General features: G+C 35.3%; 2 protein-coding genes across 3 annotated transcripts in view; one reads left to right on the top strand and one right to left on the bottom strand.

Moving 5' to 3' along the window:
• Positions 1-14,052, bottom strand: part of LOC123674269 — a 36,313-nt gene extending 22,261 nt beyond the window's left edge. The window contains exons 1-2 of the mRNA XM_045609249.1: positions 13,559-14,052; positions 10,694-11,246 (exon numbers count right to left, since the gene is read on the bottom strand). Coding sequence (XP_045465205.1) covers positions 10,694-11,050 — 357 coding nt within the window. The 5' untranslated portion in view covers positions 11,051-11,246; positions 13,559-14,052. The remainder of the gene's footprint in view (positions 1-10,693; positions 11,247-13,558) is intronic.
• LOC123674272 (phospholipase A2-like) overlaps positions 1-22,193 on the top strand; it is a 53,190-nt gene that overhangs the window by 27,285 nt on the left and 3,712 nt on the right. The gene's annotated exons all lie outside the window — the stretch shown is intronic.

Below are 22,193 nucleotides of genomic sequence, written 5' to 3'. Positions count from 1 at the left end.
ATTCAATTTATAATTTCAATTCAATAAATTTTTTGAGTTTCACAGGAAGTCTTGAAAATTAAAGAAAACTCATCCCAGCATATCTGTTTTTCGATTTTTCTTTTGAAAATATGTGTAAAATTTGTGCTTCACTTCTGGGAAGTTGTGCCCTTGATATTTCCGTAAAAAAATTGAAGAAAGTTAGTCCTGCACTTTCGTTTTTCTTCGGCGAAAATTGCTTAAGATACTTTTGCTACATTTGTGCAGTTGCCTTGTTCTGGTCAGATTTTCAGAAATAACTCTCTACTTTTCCTTCAAAGGATGGAAATCAGTCAGCAGAATGTATATGTAGCAGGGTGAGTCTTTGCTCGTACATATATTTCAACCAAAGTTTCCTGAGGTCGAAAGGAACACTTTTTTCCTTTACTATTTTTTCGGAATCGATTTTATTTCTCACTTAGTATAGCGGGCATTCTGTAGGAATTGGTTGGAATTTCATGTTCGGAAAAGCTTCATCAAGTCAGTAAAAACCATATTCCGAAAATTATTTCCTTCGATTCCATTTCATATGCGAGATATAATTGAAAATTACATTTTTTTATGGATTTTCAACATCGGAAAAAATGGTAAAGGAAAAAAGTATATTTCCTTTGACGCTAGGAATCTTCGGTTGAAATATGTGTACAAACCAAAGATCTACCCTGTATAAAACAATTCTCGATCAAAAAGACCAAAGCTGGGATGACTTTTTCTAAGTTTTTGTTATTGATTAATTTTTTGTGGAAATTTCTACGGAATACCTACCTTTACATGGGTGTAGCTGTGAAGCACAATTTTTTGATGTGAGTAAAGTAGACCCAGCACTTTTGGATTTTCGATTTTTTTTTTAAACACACAGTGTTGCCAGTAATACTGATGTTCCTACAATAAACTGATTTTTCTTTTTTTCTGCATCTCTGTTGATTTTATCTGAAAATCTGATCGGCATAAGTTGGCACAATTATATTAATTTCGCAAAAAAAGGAATATGCAGGGATAACTTTTTTCTGTTTTTTTCTTTATTTTTTGGAAGAATTAGCTTGAAAATCGCAGCGGCACAAATTTTCTCAAGAGTGGCATAATTTTTTGTACATTTTTCCTTTGGAAAAAAATAAAAGTGTCTAGATGACTTTTTTTTCATAATATCTCGGAGGATTCGAACAATTGTCTTGGAAATATTTACGGCATAAGACAATTTTTTTTCATTCATTTGTGAGAACAAGAAACGAAAATGCTGGACCATCCTTTTTTTAAATCTCGATTTTTCAGAAAATAAGAGAGACTTTCGGAAAAATTCGAACTCTGTACATCATAAATGCACGTACCGGGTGATACAATATTCCCGAAAGTAGAAAAAAGTTCGTATTTGATTTGTTCGCGATTTCAGAAATATTGAAGGAAGGCGATAGTAAAGTGACTACACTTCAAAATTTGAAAATATTCGATCGATTTTGACATGTGAAATTTCAATTATAAGATTAACATCACCCTGTATATAGCAAACGGCAGTCTTGATGTGAGTCCTCCATTATGACCTTCATTTATATATCCGTTTGTCGTATTCTTCCCGGGATACCCTGTATATACCCCAACTATTATAAAACAATTCTCAGTCAGAAATTTTTGTGAAAATATTAACGGCACGAGAAAACGAAGAAGAGAGATTCCTTGGATAAAAAAAGTCCTATGAACATAAAGCCACAAACGTTTCGTGAATATATATATAAACATCAAAAAAAAAAAAAAATTACAGAGGTATCCATTTCGTAAAATATTAACCTGTGCGTAATTATAAATAAAAGGTTTTTCTAAAGTATTTGAAGAAATATACATTATTTTTAATATTTAAATTAGAAGTGAATTCTTTCCATCCAGTCAATATTGCTTCGCGTTCTAGTTCATGTCACTTCCGGGTAAAAGTCCAATCGGGTGGGTTTCCAAGATCCATTCTAGGTGAACATATTTCAGGGGTGAAGGTCCAATCGGTAGGTAGGTGTCCATATTCGGGTTCATCAAATGTCGCAAAATGTAAGTCTTAATTTCATTATTTTTTTTTATTTATTTTTTAATCTTCCTGATTGATTATTCTGCTTATACAATCTCTTCCTTTTTCCATCAACCATTGTTTAGCCTTTCTTCTGTAATATATATAATTTTTTATTTTTTTCAGATTTTCAGGAATTTTTTGGTATATCCTTGGGGCTAGGTAAAAACAAGATCTTTGTCCTATCCTTTTTTTTGCTCTTGGTGTTTGGTAGCTATATTCTTTTTTTCTTGTAGAATACAAATGCTCTGTCTTATTCAATCTGATATTTCCTTTAAAGATGTTCAGGAGTATTTGGAGTGCATATGTCTGCCTAATATCGGGAATCCCTGCTAATTGGAATAATTGATCACTTGGGAATTTCAGGCTTTTTCCATAAATTATCTTCAATATCCATTTCTGTATAGTATTCAGATGTTTCAAGTGCGTGTCATAGACTCCTCCCCATCCTATAATTCCGTAGTTGATCTGGGATTGTACTAATGCATTGAATAACATCATTAGATGTTTAGTGTCATTCAAATATTTTTTCATAAGTTTGAACTTATATAGAAGTCCTCTCAGTTTTCTTACTGTATTTATTATATGTTTATCCCATTTCAGATTAGCATCAATCATTATTCCAAGATATTTTATTGATGTTGTTTCTGGTATCCTTACAATTTCATTAATCTCAAGATCTCCCATTGATGGCAGATCTGAATCATAAGAGGAAAAAGCCATGTATTTGGTTTTCTTTAAATTTAGTGTGAGTTTATTTGCTTGATACCATTTTCCCAAAACATCAAAATCCTCTTCTACTTTATTTTTCAACTCATGCCACGTGGGAGCCGTGTAATGAATCACAGTATCGTCAGCAAAACTGAGTATTCCACCCGTGCCTCCGGACTTCAACAAGCTGTTGATGTAGATCAGGAACAGCAGCGGGCCAATCACTGTGCCCTGTGGAACGCCGTAATTAACAATTTTTGGGGAACTTTGATTTCCGTTTATATCCACAATTTGTTGTCTCTTGTCCAGGTAAGATTCAAGTAACTTATAACTTGTACCGCGAAATCCGTATCTCCACAATTTCCCGAGAAGTCTCCCATGGCATACGGTGTCGAAGGCCTTTGCAAGGTCAACAAAGATGCATAAGCTAGGAATCCGTTTATCCAAAGATTCATATATTCGACCAGTTAGCTCCCTTATTGCATCCTCCGTCGACCTCCCACTCCTAAATCCATACTGAGCGTCCTCCAAAACATTATTTTTCTCTAAAAAGCTGACCATTCTATTCTTCAGAACCTTTTCAACAATTTTTGAAATAGTAGACAACAATGATATAGGTCTGTAGTTGTACATTTCAGCTTTGTCACCAGTTTTGTAGAGTGGTTTGATTATGCCCACTTTTAGAATATCCGGAAAAGTACCATTCTGGAAGCAATAATTGACCACATAAGTCAGAGGTTTGGAGATTTCTACTTTTATCAGTTTCAACGTTTCTGCTCGCAAACCATCAATTCCGGGTGACTTTCCTATTTTGAGTTTTTCAATAGTATTTTCTATTTCCTGTGAGTCTGTAGGCTTCAGAAAAAAGGTTGTGTTTTGCCAAGTGTCAATCTCTCTATAACCTTCAATATCTGGTATATTATCCGCATATTGTTGTCCTAATGTGCTAAAGTATTCGTTAAATGCTTCAGCAATACTCGATTGATTGTCGATCGAACCATGTTCCGTTCTAATGTGATCTATTCTTGTTACATGTGCATCCTCTCTACATACATTTTTCACATAATCCCAGATGGCCTTTGTTTCTGATTGGTTTCTTGCCATGAACTTTTCTAATTCTTGTTTTTTTTCATGTTGTGTGAGTTTTTTTATTTGATTTTTCAGTTCAGAATATTGTTTCTTCTTTTGGGGATTTTCTGGGTTTCTTTTGAGTTCCATGTATATATTATTTTTCTTGTTAATCAATTTTAACAAAGATGGAGATAACCAAGATTTTCTTTTGATATTTTCATGTTTTTGGTTCACACTTCTTGTGTGTTTTTTAATATAATTTATCAGGGTGTTCATGAATTCTTCAGTTATTGAATTTGCGTCCTTTTGATTATACATTTTTTGCCAGGTTTCATTTTGTAAGTCATGTTTCAGTTGTGAATAATGAATATAAGTTTTTTTTTTACTTTTGATTTTCATTTCCTTAAATTCCTCTATTTTATCACAAGATAGCATTATTGGGAGATGGTCAGTAATCAAATAGTCAAAAATGAAGCCATTGATATTATGTGAAGTCTTATTCTGATTCAAACCTTTAACATAAATGTGATCAATACAACTTTGGCTTGCAGGTCTAGTAATTTTATTAATAAATGACATAAATCCAAATGTGTTCATAGTGTTTTTGTAATCTTCCACGTGGTCTTCGTTAGATAAGATGTTGATATTCATGTCGCCCACTATTATGTGATCTGAGCATGGAGAATTTTCCAAATAACTGAACAAGCCTTGATTAAAAAGCCTAGGGCATTGTTGTGGTGATCTGAATGATGAACAAAAATCACATATTTAGAAATTCGAATTATGGAATGAGATTTAAATCTGATCTGATCTGAATGATCAACAAAAATCACATATTTAGAAATTCGAATTATGGAATGAGATTTAAATCACAAACAATAGGCAGGAATACCGACAAAGTTAATTCCCATCAAAAAGGAGCCGCATCATAGTCATAAATATCTAGATTGACGCAGAAAGACATGTGCAGTCATCAGGGCTGGTCGGGCATCCCTTTGTGCCGACGAAGAAACAACATAAATTTGCCAAATTGGTTCTGTAGATACGAATATAGGTCATTTCGTCGCCCGTGAAAAAGGCGTGAAATCATGGAACGCCATGCACTACTCGAAAATTGGAAAAATCTCATCCCAACACATCTATATTTCGATTTTTCTTATGAAAATATGTGTAAAAATTGTTCTGCACTTATGGGAAGTTGTGCCCCTGACATTTCCGTAAAAAAAAATTGAAGAATGCTAGTCCTGCACTTTCGTTTTTCTTCGGCGAAAATTGCTTCAGATACTTTTGCTACATTTGTGCAGTTGTCTTGTTCTGGTCAGATTTTCAGAAATAACTCTACTTTTTCTTCAAAGGATGGAAATCAGTTATCAGTAAATTGTTTGAAAATCTGACAGACATCAGTCAGCAGAAATATGTATATAGTAGCCCAACTATACAGAGTGAGTCTTTGCAGGTACATATATTTGAACCGAAGATTCCCGAGGTCAAAAGAAACACTTTTTTTCTTTACTATTTCTTCCGATTCGTTTTTTTCTCACTTAGTATACCGGACTTTGATGGAATTTCATGTTCGGAAAAGATTCATCATGTCAGTAAAAACCATATTCATTTCTAACAATTCCATTCCATTTGCGAGATGTAACTGAAGTATGCTTCAAACAATTCTTATAAATTTCTCCTGTCAACCTATTTTTCAAAAATATGAGGGCCAATCAAACGATTGTTATAAACACTGCAAACCTTAATTGAGAAACTTGCGAATTTTTTGAATTACCGAACTTGGATTATTCTTAGCCCATGCATCAACATTACAGGAATTGTTGATTCAATCCCTAGTGAAATGCGAACTGCAAAATTTGAATTTAATTCTACTGATAAGTTTATCGAACAATGATACATAAGGCAATGTTTATTGATCACCCTGTATGACGGTGCCAATAATGGTTTATGAATTTTCTCTATGAATTAATTATTTCTGGTTACGAATTCTAGAAAAGTGCACGTACAGGGGTGATCCAATATTTCCGAAAATAGAAAAAGTCCGTATCTGATTTGTTCAGAAATATTGAAAAATATTCTCAGACAAAAACTTTTGTGAAAATATTAACGGCAAGAGAAAACGAAAAAGCGAGATTCCTTGGATGAAAAAAGTCCTATGAAAATAGACCCACAAACGTTTTGCGATTGATCAACAAAAATCACATGTTTAGAAATTCGGAATGAGATTTAATTCGGTCATAAGCAACAGGCAGGAATACCGACAATGGAGCCGCATCATAGTCATAAATATCTAGATTGACGCAGAAAGACATGTGCAGTCATCAGGGCTGGTCGGCATCCCTTTGTGCCGACGAAGAAACAACATAAATTTGCCAAATAGGTTCTGGAGATACGAATATACGTCATTTCGTCGCCCGTGAAAAAGGCGAGAAATCATGAAACGCCATGCACAACCCATGTCAACCTAGCTTAAGAAAGTAAGTGAAATCAACGGAACGCAGCAACGTTGCTTGAATTATCAAATTGTAGGTAGTATTGAAGAATTTGATAAATATTTGCGAATTTATGCAGTAAGGGCAGCACTATACGACAGACGATTACTGTTTTCACGAAATAATGTTTAACCGCTTTTCAAATGTTTTTTTGTCATTTTAAAATATATCGGTGCTAGTCACATTCACCATATCATCAACTTCTTTGCGAAAAACGAAAAGTTACCAACTTTTCTTTTTTTTTTCTTTCGCAAATTAAAATTATTCACTTTCTTCCTTGTAGATTAGGGAAAGGATGGGCAAGATGGGGACCTTAACGTTTGAAGTACCATAAAACTGTCAATTTCAAACATTTTCAATATATATTTATTCACAATTACTATCACATTATATATCTTTGGTTATAATCAACTCAAAAAACTCCATATTTGTAGAAAAAGAAAATATTACAAATTCTGTCAAAAATGTCCGGAACTACATCTTGCCCTCTCAGTAGGGTACGACGGGGTATCCTAGGGGGCAAGATGGGGTATGGTATGGGAGATATATTTTATTTTTGAATGCAAAACTCGCATGCAAATACTGCCCCGTCTACCTCGTCATTTATTCCAGCACAGCTACAGTGTGCCCATCAGAAATAACAAGCGACCCATCGTTCATTAGAATCCAAGTATTTTTCATAGCAGTAAAAACAAGGCAAATTATTTTCTTCGTCTTCACTTCCAGATCTAGAATGTGATTTTTTTGTTTTTTTTATAGTCTCTTCAATTTTCTTATTTTTTCTGTTCTCTCAACTCCTTTCCCATTTTTTTTTTATTAGCTTCCGTAAGTTTATTTTTTCTATTGTTTCCTCCAATTCCTTTTTGTAAAGACAAGACGTTATAACTGCCGATTTTTCTCGTTTCCTTGTCAAGCGTGAAGTTTTGGCTGTTGTAGGATAATGCATCACGTTCTGGGGATAAGCAACAGAAAAAACTGTTTGTGGAGTAATAAGTGTTTGGTCTATTTCAATGCTGCTCATCCAAGTAGAGCATCCAGGCCTTGGCTCTGCTTTTATCTCAAAAGATGTCATTATAGGTGTCGTTACATTTTTGGGGACAACTGAAGTTTCTTTTGGTGTGAGTGGTCTATTTTGAATTATTTCACCATGGGTTTCGGGTAATCATTCAGTGAATGATAATCTCTCTTTTTTTGTGGTATATCTGTAGTCAGTGTAGAGCAAAGTCAATTTCTGAAAAAACTGTTGGATCGTGTGACCAAATACCACAATTTCTGGAGCCATTTACAGCCGTTGACATTGTAAAGGGTGTTTTTTTAGAGCTATAGAACTTTAAATTGCAATAAAACAACGATGGATTATTCGATTGACATGAATTTAAATTATCCGCAAGATAATTTTGTGGCATTACATTTTAAATATGATTTCTGGCATATGACCGCCACGGCTGGCTCGGATGTAGTCCAATCTGGACGTCCAATTTTCGATGACTTTTTCCAACATTTGTGACCGTATATCGGCAATAACATTACGAATGTTGTCTTCCAAATGGTCAAGGATTTGTGGCTTATCCGCATAGACCAATGACATTACATAGCCTCACAGAAAGTAGTCTAGCGGTGTTAAATCACAAGATCTCGGACGCCAATTCATAGGTCCAAAACGTGAAATTAGGCGGTCACCAAACGTGTCTTTCAATAAATCGATTGTGGCACGAGCTGTGTGACATGTTGCGCCGTCTTGTTGGAACCACAGCTCCTGGACATCATGTTTGTTCAATTCAGGGATGAGAAAGTTAGTAATCATGGCTCTATACCGATCACCATTGACTGTAACGTTCTGGCCATCATCGTTTCTGAAGAAGTACGGACCAATGATTCCACCAGCCCATAAAGCGCACCAAACAGTCAGTTTTTCTGGATGTAAAGAAGTTTCGACATACACTTGAGGATTAGCTTCACTCCAAATGCGGCAGTTTTGTGCGCTTCATCGGTAATGGACGTAGTGCGCGATACGTATTCCGCACAGAACCATTATTTTCGAAATGAAATTGCACTATTTGCAAGCGTTGTTCAGGCGTGGGTCTATTCATGATGAATTGCCAAACCAAACTGAGAATAAACCACTTGACTTAAATCGGTCGTCATCTTGAACAGTAATGTCAACTTAAAGTTATATACCTCTAAAAAAACACCCGTTAGAAGCCTGAATGAAAACTTTACTAAAAATCTCAGCTACTTGTCGGACAGTTACCACCATCACTGGATTGCTGCGAAGCCAGGCTGTGATTTGTTGGTTATAGTATTCATGTGATCAAGGGTCTCATATATGTGATGTCGGCAACCTGAAGTCGATGAGTTGTATGATTGTATGAGGGGGAAAACATAAAATAACAACCCCATTGGAATGAGCTTCATTTAAGACTTCAAGGTTTCGTGTGTGGGTCATGTGGCCATCTAACAACAACAGCATAGGACGATAAGCCGTTGCCCCACTAAAGTCAATAACCTTCTTGAACCAGACAAGCAATAATTCAGCTGTCACCCATCCAGAGCCACTACGAACACCCCAAGCTCCAGGAGCATCAACTGTGGATTCATTCTCTTCTTTGGGAATACCATCATTGGAGGCATGTATTGACCACTAGCACTGAAACATATTTTTTCAGTTATAGTAGTACCTCTCCCAGAAGAAGTTATAGATCCCACTTATTTTCTGCCTTTTTTGCAATTATTTATTATTTAGTCTTGGGAACTACTGAAATTCCTGTTCATCACAATTATAAATTCTGTCTGGAGAAAGTTTGTGCTCATCGTAAATGTTGCCGAGGAAATTGTAAAACTGTTTGACAGCTTGTTTCTTTAACCTGCGGCTCATGCAGCTGAATTGTTTATGGACAACTCTGGATGCCTTCTTACAAATCCCTGCACCCAATCTTTACCAGCTTCTTTCTTCTCAGAATTGAAAATATGTTTTTTTCCATTCCTCGAAGCTAGTGTATATGCCAATGATCTCAAATCTTTCGTTGTGAGACCATAAAGACGGCTTTCCATGTCCAATACATAATTGCAGAGTTCTTTCTCCTCATCATCAGGGAATGTTTTCTTTTTTGGACCTGAAGGAACTTTCATCGAAATTGCAGGAGCAGCAGGACTTTCTAGGTCTATACGAATATTTTTGACTTTTCTTTCCAGGGTCGTTTGGGATACAGAATATGTTCTTGACACTAGTTTATACCCCATTTCTCTTCGATAACAATATTCACATCATTCTTCATATTCTTCTTCATATTCTCCAGTCCCCTCTCCGTCGTTCTTTTATAATTTTTCACCATCCTGAAAGAATACATTTCAAGTTAGTTCATTGTGTTCCTTTCTGTTTTTAAATAAAACATAGTGACTCGACAACCCAAGTTAAAATATAGAAACAAACACTTTCTTACCTGTTAGAGTTATAACTGAATAATATTTACGTTCAGTCTGTTCTATAGAACTAATATTGAGGTACAAAACATATACGATGTACAACACGAAAAATAACAACAAACTTGACGGAAACCGAGTTTTAGGCGTCAGGACGAGCATGCGCAGACTCACAAGATCATTGCAGTATTGAATGATGGACATGTTAATATATCCTTGGGAATTAGAATAGCTGTTACTTGCCCCCCATATCATCTACTGTTTAAGGAAATTATGAGAAAACCCTATAAAAGTCGGTGATTTGTAAGAATAATCATTCATTATTGTTCAGTTTTGAACTGAGCGACTACGTGGTGGTGTTCCCTCTCAAGAAGGGGCTCTTCCATGTCAATGGCAAATGATAGAGTAGTTGAAAATCCGTGATTGAATTTTCACCACTATATATATCAAGAGATGAAAATGATGATGATTTACAATAAGAATTAAACAGACCAAGCAACAGTTGTTTGAAAGTTTCTACTTTAATATTTCCTGTTGTGCTCTTCGATGTTGAAGGTGATGCTTCAGAAGTAAATCCTATCAGGAATGGAGGGTTGGAAGGATAAGAGTATTACTTCCGATCCAATTCAGAAGATCTCCGAACCAGAATTTACTCACAATGACTTTATACTTGGTCTATTTAATGATGATATAAAACACTGATAGTCTTAGATGAAATTGCAAGAATATTTTCTCAGATGAATATGAAATATTTCAATTATTTGACGATGAAAAGTGTAAGCAAAAATGTAAATACTAAATTGTCACTTTAGCGCGAGACGAACGAATGAATTCATAACATGTGTATTTTTTACACATTGATGTGTTGCCTATAGATGGTATCAGGTCATTTAGTTATAAGCGAATGAACAGTAGTAATATAATTTCAACTTACCAAATTAGACTGTGTTTCACGCGTTCTCACATGAGGTCTGAGAAAACTATTCATCATTTTAAACCAAACCACCTTTGGCTTGTATACATCGTCTGAACTAACACCACTTTTTTTACTGGTCGCAATTTTTTTCAATTCCTGAGAGTAGGAACTTCGTAAATTTTTAAATTTCATAATGACATGGGAAGCAGTGAAATTCGACACATTTAGCTTTTTTGCAATTCGTTGTGCTGCTGCAGCCCGTCTATCTTTTTTTTTATAATCCTCATGTGAGGGGTCCCATAACACCTTCTCATTCCTATAATATTCTAGGAATTGTAAATTCTCAGTATCACCAAAACGAACTACAATACTCATTTTGAAAACAAGTCCTCTCTTCTTGACCTCTTCGCTGAGAATGATATATCGATAGAAGCCGCTCCGAATATAGCTAGGTTGACATGGGTGGTGGAAGGCGACCGTTGAATTCACTCTGTTATACACGCGAATAGAATTATATGACGTATATTCGTTTTTCACGAACGTATTTGCCAATTGTATGTTGGTTCTTCGTCTGCAAAAAAAAACTTCACTTTTACGTTGAAAATTTGTGCAGTAAAACTGTCTGCGCGAGAATTTGAAGTACAGTGCATCCCATTTTGGGTGAGACAGCCAGGCTCCTCGCTTGTTATTTAAGATAGAGCCTTGCGGTTTTCACGTTCCTGTCCTACTTTTTCCTGAAACTCAAGTTGGTCTAATCAGATTTTGCATAACTGTTTCCGTTCAAGAGATACGGGGCGATTATGGAAATTGATACTTTTCGGACCCCTCCTTTATCTCCGAAGTTATTAGAAATAATGCTGAGGTAAAAAATAAATCTGAATCAGAATTCTGCGTAGAATCCAGTGGCGTATTCAATTTTTTTTCGGGGTATGGTTTTGAAGATTCAACACAAACCTATATTTTTTTTAATGGAACACCCTGTACATCATTACTTCGTTGAATTCTTTATTTTTTCCCTTCAAAATGATGTATGATACTATGTAGGAAGGATCTTCAGAAATGTTAAAAAAACACTAAAACATCAAATAATGATGATTTTTTGTTAATGGGCAATGGATTTCCTATATAAAAAAGAATCAATAATAATAACAATAATTCATAGCGATGACAGCTAGATCAGATTGGTTTTTTTCTCTCCAATACCTACTTGATAAAACAATGCTCCCAAATGCATAGTAACCATAATATAATAACAACAAGGATGTTTGTATCATCAATGACCTACTACTTTAAAAAATCAAAAGTAATAATCCTCTTATTGAAACTTAGGAAATTCATGGCCCATTCACAAAAAATCATCATTATTTGATGTTTTAGTGTTTTTTTAACATTTCTGAACATCCTTCCTACATAGTGTCATACATCATTTTGAAGGGAAAAAAATAACGAATTCAACGAAGTAATGATATACAAGGTGTTCCATTAAAAAAAATTTAGGTTTGTATTGAATCTTCAAAACCATACCCCGAAAAAAAATTGAGTACGCCACTGGATTCTACGGAGAATTCTGATTCAGACGTAGTTTTTACCTCAGCATTATTTCTAATAACTTCGGAGATAAAGGAGGGGTCCGAAAAGTATCAATTTCCAAAATCGCTCTGTATCTCTTGAACGGAAACAGTTATGCAAAATCTGATTAGACCAACTTGAATTTCACGAAAAAGTAGGACAGGAACGTAAAAACCGCGAGGCTCTATTTTAAATAACAAGCGAGAAACCTGGCTGTCTCACCCAAAATGGGATGCACTGTACACGTCTCAGTTTAGTTTTTAGTGGTGTTTCCGAATATTAAAACAGATTTTCAAAATCCCGATGTACTGGGTGCTGTTTCGAGATTTCGAACTATTAATAATTTTTTGTTTGTCCGGAGCTTCTCTTTAGTCTTTTTATAGATAATGGGTTCTGCTGTGTTACACGTTTCCTGAAGATTTTAAAAATTTGCTCAGGATGTCAAAACATGAGTTATACAGGGTGTTTCCTAAACATGCGGCAAAAATTCAGGGGGTTGTTCCTTGGACTATTTTAAGCATGTTTTGTCCTTGGATGATTTTCGAAAAACCTCTTTGTTTCGAAGATACAGGGCGAACAACATTTTTCATATTTTTAAAATTAATAATAGTTTAAATAAAAATGCGTACCGCACTGTGTTTACTAAGTAGGTACAATTTATTTTTAAATTTGTTTAACAACATTCCAATTACTAAAAACGGCCAGTTTTTTGACTAAAAATTGATAAGTGCAGATGGTAAAGGAATACAGATTAAACACGGTTTTCATTTGAATTCGTTTTGTGATGTATTAGCAATTAACATTTTATCTTTGACTATTATGAATCGCTATATGGATGCTTGTATGCTGGCTAGAGGTGGTCATTTTCAACAGTTTTTGTAGGTTGAGTTGAATTTTCATGTAATTTTTCATAATAAAATGTTATTATCTGAAATTTTGTTTCCCCTATATCTTCGAAACAAATAGGTTTTTCAAAAATCATCAAAGGACAAAATATTCTTAGAATAGTCCAAGGAACAACCCCCTGAATTTTTGCCGCATGTTTAGGAAACACCCTGTATAATCATACATATTTCTATAAAATAATCGAAATACAGAAGTGTTGGGATGAGTTTTTTTTTATTTTCTAGACTTCCTGTGAAACCCAAAAAATTTATGACATAGGTGCTGGCCTAGCTTTTAATTGAATTTTGTGTTAATCCAGTACATATCCTTAAAATTTATTCCATCCGTTGAAACCCAATACACATGATTTGGGAAATATTTTCAAAGTCGTATGTATAAAAAAAATCATTGGTACAATGCATCACAAACCTATTACAGCACAATTCAGTACAAACAAAATCGAAAATAACCTTTGTCTTCTTCCACTATGGTCGCTCCACGACCACGAACACGTTAAAAATCTAACATGTTCCCATTTTACATGTTACGTTCTTACCGCCGTAATAATAACGATCCGTTTCGTGAATAGTTTCACAACTCTTCCGTTGAGACGAGTCGATGTCCACACAGGGCCGGCGCGAGCAATTTTGGCGCCTGAAGCAAAGAATTTTTGGGAGCCCCTGCAGAAAAAGTAGGTATCAATAAACGAAAACAAAAAACATCACCTGCCTCGATGATAATTCGCCATTTTTGGTTTCTCTAATCGTTTCTTTCTAAAGTCGTTTCCACTGGGTTTCTTATTTTTCGGACATTTTTACCTACTATGAATTCTTGGATTTCTTCGACACCGATGAACAATGCGTAAATAATAATATATCTGATTCTCACATTCACGATCGATAAAAGATTACCTCTATCACACCACAAGATACAAAGGGCGGTAGGCATGTAAAAAAACTAAATGGGATTAAAAATGTTCCGCTGAAAACATTTAGCATTTATTTATCAGTAACTAGTTTCGAATTCAGAATTTTCCATATGTTGAATGTGTGAACAACTTCCAGGTAATTCGAAGTGTTGTTTTACGTCTTAGTGAAATGCATTCTATCCCTCATTCAATTAGGGTAATATAGGCAATGCTGCTTATATTGGTTGGGTTGCCATGTGTTATTTATTGAACAGGCGGCTTAGTAAAGACGGTTTCGAGATTTTTATTGCAGGGAATGTTGACAAACGCATCAAAGCGGAACAACCTCATGTTGTTTTCAAGAATCAAGACTACATTTTTTCAGAAATATAAAAGGGCGGCCACAAACTGGGCTAAATTGCCGCCCATCGAAAAGAGGCGTCTGCAACAGTCGCTTAACTGTTTGACCCCTAACGCCAGCCCTGTGTCCACACATAACTAACCTTCACCAGGGCCGGCGCGTGTAATTTTGGCGCCTGAAAGAAAGAATTTTTCAGTGGAACTGTTGAAAAAGCATCCAAGCGCGTCGCCAGCCATTGGGTAAGGGGGGAGCCAAACAAAACAAAATCATTTTCTCTCTCTCTCCTTCTCTCTCGATATCACGTTTTATCAGCTGATAATGTAATGAAATACAAATTTTGAATATATCAAAATCATAAAACTACAACCTAACCTAAACACAACCTTCTCGGATTCTTTGAAAATTATTTAACCACCCTGTTGTGAAGTTTTCACATAGTGCTGTACCATGATTGTTCTTAATCGCCAAACCGTTAAGTCGACTCTCAACAGTCTCAACCATTGAACTCCTCAGCCAAATCTTAATTCTTCGCACGGTGCTGAATAATAAAAATTTACAAAGCCTTTTCCGTCTCAGGAAAAAGGTCCCGTGTTTCTTTAATTGAATGAATTACGGTCAGCTCCTTAAAATTGAGTTCAGGTTTGTCCTTCCATATCATTTGCCACAATTCGAGTTCATTTCTGATGTTTAAATTAAAAAACTTGGAAAAAGTGTCACAAGCATTGGAAATGGAATCAATTGTCTTGCATTTGAGCAGGGTGTAGTCTGCTTAATGTATACTCTGGCGTGTTTTCTTCAGGAAATCTTCTGATGATGGAATCCACGTAAGGAATAATTATAGACCTTCTCCAGTACTTAGATGGGCGAGAGGCTGGTTGGTTGCTCGTGTGAATTTATCTTTCGACAGTCCGGGCAGTGCCTCTAATTATTTTTCTAGTCCAAGGTTTTCGGCGTTTGTGAAGGCATCTTTCATTATTTCCTCAGCTTCTTTTTCTGCATCGTCACGGTGACTTTTGATCATTTTAAAAATTTTTGTTTGTTCTGGATATCAGATAAAGCATTGAGATCGTTAATCACCAGGTTCTGTTTATGTGACGCACAATGAAAAACAAAGCTTTGGTGTATTTTTGACGGAGGATTGCTTGTACTCCACCTTCTTTCCCAGATATCGTCGAACAGCCGTCGAATCCAAGGCAAACGCACATTTCTGGATTGAGTTCTTTGGACACAAACTGATGAATTGCCTTTGCGATATGCTCCACGTCCAGACCTTTTGATTCGACAAAACCAACAAAATCTTCTTGTATTTGTACTTCTTGTAACACTTTGCGTCAAAATATAATTGGAATATAATTCCAATAGATTCTTCTTGTTCTTTTCCTGAAGTCAGTATCATTTGCTCATATGCTATATGCTCTTCCTCTTTCACTTTATCCATAATTTCCCTTTTCAGTACTTCGCCACACTAATGATACTACTATTTTACTAATATTAAGGATTTCATTTTGGATATCAACTGATCGGTAGCTGGAATTTTATTACCACCACCAATTAGGTAGGTAGTAGTACCTATACCAGGCGCGGATCCAGGCCCCACTTTTGGGGGGGGAACTTTTAGATACTCAAAATACTGAAAATGTGGACCCCAGACACTTTTGCCATTTTGGGACGTCATTTTTTTTGCCGTTCATAGATATGGATCTTCCCAAAATGTATTGAAGGTAAAATTTTTGCTGATCTTGTAATTATTTGAGCCTAAGTATGTCAAACTCTAGGAGGGACGGCAAAATTTAATAGGTGCCTGGGTCATTTGGGGGGGGAACGTAACTAGTTTTTTCCATTGTCGGATGTGTTAACACCGGCTTCGAATAATTCGAAAGCGAAGGTAGTGTTGTTTTTCGTCCTTGTGAAATACATAAGTTAGCCTTCTTTCAATGAGAGTAATGGGTAATTCTGTGTATATTAGTTGGGCTGCTATGAGTTATTTATTATACAGGAGGCTTAGTAAAAGCGGGATGTTGACAAATGCAGCGAAGCGAAACAATCTTATGTTTTTTGAATCAAGGATGAAATATGAAAAGACAGCCAGCCAAATTGTCGCCACTCAAATAGAGGCGCCTGAAACGGTCGCTCCACCGTTTCACCCCTAGAGCCGACTCTGTCCTTCATTGTGCTTCACTACCCATGTCAACTAGGATAAATCGTTCTTTTCGTGAATATTCGCTCGACTGTCGTTTTCCGAGAAGCCGTGATGCACTAGCCATGTCAACCTAGCTTGAAATATATTTCTATTTCAGAACCGTCAGACCCGTATCAAGGTATTATTGCGTCTGTGGCAATATATTAAACAGCGTCCTCCGCTTTCGAAGATTTTATTTTCATCTATTATATTTTCTTATAGTATTTTTTCGTTCATAATTTGAGTCATATAATATATTATTTTCTTTAAAGTTTTGAAATAATACACAATATTATAGAGGGTGTATATGAATAGTTGCGAAAAAATTCAGGGAGCGATTTCTTGTCAAAAAATAGGGTGGGTCTTTCATATAAACTTTTTTTTGAGCCTCCCCCCCGCTTAATTACAGCCCCCTAATAAACGTAGTTTTTAATTTGTGAAAAGTTTATAATTGTTTTCATTTTGTTACAATCATTTCATATTTGTATTAAAAATATCGTTTTGACATACGCCTATTGGAAAAAATTTGTGGTCGAAAATAATTTCAACCTCTACAACTCAGGCGTATTATCTCTTGATATATTTTTTTTCGGCAACCGTCCGGGAAGTGCTCACTTCCTGGACGCTTTTTCTCTGAGAAAGTAGCATTTCCCGGCCTAGTCCGGAAAGTACGTACTTCCCGGACTAGGCCGGAAAAGAATCATAGAATTCATAGCAACCGAGATAACGGCTGACAGTTCATATGAAATTAGTTGTCAAAAATTTGCATGTTTTTTTATCGCAATCGCAATCAAATATGGAAAGCAGCAGCGATAGTTTTAATTTTTATGGTTGCCGAAAAAATATTGTACGCAACACGCCCGAAAATGGTTTTTTTGGACTCACAGACTTCCAGGACTCGCTTACGCTCGTCCTGGAATTTTGTCTATTCGTCCAAAAAAACCCTATTTTCCGGACTTGTTACGTAAATTACTATTTTTTTCAAAAATCCTGAATGTTAGCAAAAAATTACAAGAGATCTTATTTGTTAAGAATGGATCAGTCTATCCAAAATTAATTTTCTTATTGTAAAATATGGAAAAAGAAAAAGTTATTGCGAAGCAAGTTAGAGCGGTGGCTTTTTCCACCCCTTGGAATCATAGAGGAACACCACCAACAATTTTTTTGAATGCTTTCACGCCCGCAAAAAATGTCAGCTTTATTTCATTTTTGGGAATTTTATAGGGGGCTGTGACTAAGCTGGAAGGGGCTCAAAAAAAATAGTTTATATGAAAGATTTTCTGAAAAGGAATTGACCCCTATTTTTTTGCAAATATTGATAAAAACTATGTACATGGGCGCCCGCAGAAATTTTTCTCAGGGGGGGCAAAATGAAAAATGTTGAAAAACGATAAGGCCTCCTTGATTGTCGTAGGCGACATCAGTATTCCGTTTCTTTCTATTTCTGTATATATATATTTAATACCAGCGTCTACTGTGAATTTTGAAAGATCACTAAAAGTGGTACAGGGTGGACAAAAATACAATAGTTTCGTGTGTGCTCATAAAATAACTCGTAACATTTTTTGTTAATTAAATTAACAATATTATCAAAAATACTTATTGTCTAGCGCTAATTGGTTTGAATGTAACACGCTGTAGTTTGTTAAATTTTTAGACTAATAAAAATGAGCTGTTTCCAAACATGTTTGGTACTTGTGGTCTAGCAGACAGAATATGAAAGAAATTATTTCTTATTTTTATACATTTTTATTAATCTAAAAATGTAACTACCTGGTGTTATATTCCAACCAATTGCCGTATTCAGGATTATTTCTTAAAATGGTCTGTTTAGCTGAAAATGAATTTGTTCCATACTTTACGGATATGGATACAGTGTATAAGATGAATTTATAAACAAATTGACACGCATGGAGTTGGTTCGGTTCCATGATTTATCTTCACCCAAGAAGTGCTCAACGCGCCTAAAAAAGTTTTCAATTCAAAAAATACCTCTGCCGATTATAGATTATACATATGTATAGTATGTAATTCCACTGAAAACCGAAAAATAGTTGTTAATCTATGACTTTCCTTTTTTCCTTGCCCTTTGGATTGAGAAAGAATATTGAGGGTGTTGTGCTGAAAAATGAGGCAATCAAAATCTCAGGGGGGGCCATGGCCCCCCCTGGAACGTCTTGATACTAGTCCTTCATGATGACCTTCATTCATGGTATCCGTTTGTCGCATTCTTCCCGGGACAACCTGTTTATAGCCCAACTATATAAACATTTCTCGGCCAAAAAACAAAGCTCTGGATTAACTTTTTCTCATTTCTTCTTTAAGAATTAGCATTTTCTGTGGAAATTTCAACGGAATACTTTTACATGCGTGTAGCTTGTAACAAGCTTAAAAAAAATGACCAATTGTATCTTTATTTCGGCTTTACAAAGCTTTTATTATTATATACACTATTCACAGTTACATACATAATCTAGAATATTAATCCTACCTGTAAATAACAAAGAAACAACATTTGATGTTCTTATTGACTAGGTTGTCTTTAGATTACTTTTACAATATTGCAATTCACTGTATTCGGTATCACCTAATCGATCATACTGATTGACTTGTGCGAATTTAACAATGTTCCGTATGAAAAATGCGGCTTTACTCCTTTTTTCGTTATAATTTTTCCGATTTTTATTTTCGACTTTTATTAAGTGCTGCTTATGAAATTCTTCTCTCAAATTTTCTCTGGCTTCGTCAAACTGTTTCTTTACTTCTTTTTCTATAAGATCGGATAACACTATTGTGTTATCTTTCTTTTTTCTAATTTTATTCCTTTGAGTTATTTTCACTCTCCCTAACAATCCATTTTCGTCAAGTGGTTTTTGTTCTTGTTCCTTTTCCGGTGTTATGCATATCGGTTCTTCATCTTTGCGTACTTCAAAATTGGTAGACATCGTCTTTTTTGGCATAACATCCCCAATAATTTGTTCCTTTAACTTTCTGTCTAACTTGTCGTCTACGTGCGTCAAATCAATATCATCGTCTGCTATGCTATCTTCAACTCTGATACTCATCAAGAATTTTTCTTCTATTTTGTGTACAACAATTTCTTCCTCTCTTATGTGTACTTCCGCTTGTTTCAATAAATTGTTTCCAACTATAACTTGGAAATCCATAGCCGGTTTAGGTAAAATGTAAAACAATATATCAAATTCTTCGCCGTCTATTTCAACCTTTTTCCTGATTGAACCTAATGTTTTAACCCGATTTGATCCTATCCCTTTAACTAGGATATTATCCTTCGAAAGCAAATCGTCTCTGAAATATAATTCGTACACGTCCTGTCTAATGGCGCTTATATCACTGCCGGTATCAAATAATGCTACTAATTTAATTTCGTCAAACGTCAATGTTATTGCATTTCGCGGTACTATATTCATAGTATTTACCTTTTTAGAAGTTTGAGTCTGTTGTGAAATTTTGTCAGGACAGTTCGATGATAAATGACCAAATTTCTTACAACTAAAACATTTCACGCCTTTACTTCTGTCTGGACACTCTTTGGATTTATGACCGTGGCTTCCACAATTAAAACAAAGTTCTTGCTTATACCTTCTATTTTGATGACTAATTTCATCTCTATATTCCTTCTTGAATTCATGTTTTTTCTCGGGTCTCATATCGTCTCTTTTCGTCTTGAAAGGTTTGATACCTCTTACAGGTTGTTTCCTGGAAATAGTTTCATACAGTTTCACTTTTTCCTTGAATTTTTGGAAGTTTCTGGCACCATACAATATGATTTTATTTGATGATTCGTCTTGTATCCCATCAATAATGTATTGAATTACAACTTCATTTTCTATATTGGCTCGACTAGCTATTTCCCTCATGATCAATACATATTCTTGAACATTTTCATCATATTTCTTCTTTCTAAACATCAACATTTTATGTATTTGTGCACTGTTCACATTGACTTCAAACTCCTGAATTAATCTCCTCTTCAAAATATTCCAGGTTCTAATACCTTTTTGAGATTGTATAAATAGTTTCGCGAGACCTTTCAGAGATTTCTTTGCGAATATTAACTTTTGCAAGTCATTCCATCCCGTCACTTCTGCAATTTCTTCGAAATCCTCGATCCACTTTTCTATTGGATAATCGTCTTTTCCGTCAAATGACTTAATACTATCTTCCACGTCTTGAAAAGTCAATGAAAAACTCTGTTTTTTCATAATTTTTCGTCTATTGAATTTGTCATGTCTTGAGGAATATTTTTCTACGTCACTGTTTTCATTCTCGTCGTCAGTGTTTTCCGTCTCGTCGTCATTTTCGTCATCTCTCTCCGATTCATCATTTTGTTCAAAGCCATATTCGAATTTTATTAAAAATGAGCATATACGATCGATAATTACGTCATCGGTTCCACTATAATCCAAGCCAAGCATATTGGAAACGGTTATCAGGTCTGGGAGTTTGAGTTGTTTATAAACGTCTTGTACTTTGGTTAAGTGTTCGTCTGAGTTTTTGTCCCATCCAAAACCCGAAAATTTACGTAGTACTCTACGGACCTTTCGCGGTTCGCCTTCATCACCGAAACAAATACAATGTAATGCTTTGACAGCAGATAATTTAGCATTGGATATTTGATTTTCAATAATAGTAATATCGCCTAAAGTTGACATTTTCAATAAAAGTACTCAGTCAATATTCAACGAAAAACTGAAAATTCAAATGAACGAAAACCGCCAAATTAAAACAGTAAACTCTAAAATCAATACTAATTCGACTATGCTATCTCAACTTAAAATTGTCAAAAATTCGAACTAATAGCGAACGTTAAATGGCTGTATATTCTCACAAAATAAATCAAATCAATAATCACAAATATCAACAATGTTCAAATGCAATTTCAAAATTCAAAAATGTTAAAAAACAAATATAAAGTCTTTTCTTTGGTCGTCTTCTTCAACAAGCCTCGCAATATGGAAATTGGAAAGATAAACGTCCTACCTTGAAAGTCTGCATACAATTTTACCATTCATCCTCTGATTACTGCGGAAAATTGATCTCGTTTCGGTCCTTTCGTCTACTGGATCAAAACTCTCTCGTCTACACCTCTGGTACTGGCTTCTTCCGTATTCCCAATTGTTGATTGACTCACTGGCAATTCTTCCTCGTCGCAAATTCTGGACACTTCTACGTCGATTTCGATGTCTTCTCCAAATAATTCTTCGAAATGTGTGGTTTCTTCTTCTATCTCGGACAATGTAGGGGTTTTCTTCTTCTATCCCGTCGATGAAAAACTTTTTTCACTTTTATCCCGGACAATGTAGATAGGGTTTCCTTCTTCTTCGATCCCGGACGATGTAGGGGTACTTCTTCTTTTATCCCGTCGATGAAAAGGTTTTTCCACTTTTATCCCGGACGAGGTGAGGGTTTCTTTCTTCTTATATCCCGGACGATGAAGATGTTTTTCACAATCCCGGACGAGCCCCCAAAATGTAGGGTTTTTTATATTGTTGTCTAGGGGTTTATATAAAAAAGGCCGCCGGAACTTAACTATTGTTTATTTACACAATGTACAATTCAACTTCAATTGAATGTACAGCCACTGAACTTTCGT

Source organism: Harmonia axyridis, chromosome 2, assembly GCF_914767665.1.
Source record: "Harmonia axyridis chromosome 2, icHarAxyr1.1, whole genome shotgun sequence".
Classification (NCBI taxonomy): Eukaryota; Metazoa; Arthropoda; class Insecta; order Coleoptera; family Coccinellidae; genus Harmonia; species Harmonia axyridis.
This window is presented reverse-complemented; position numbering and strand designations above follow the sequence as displayed.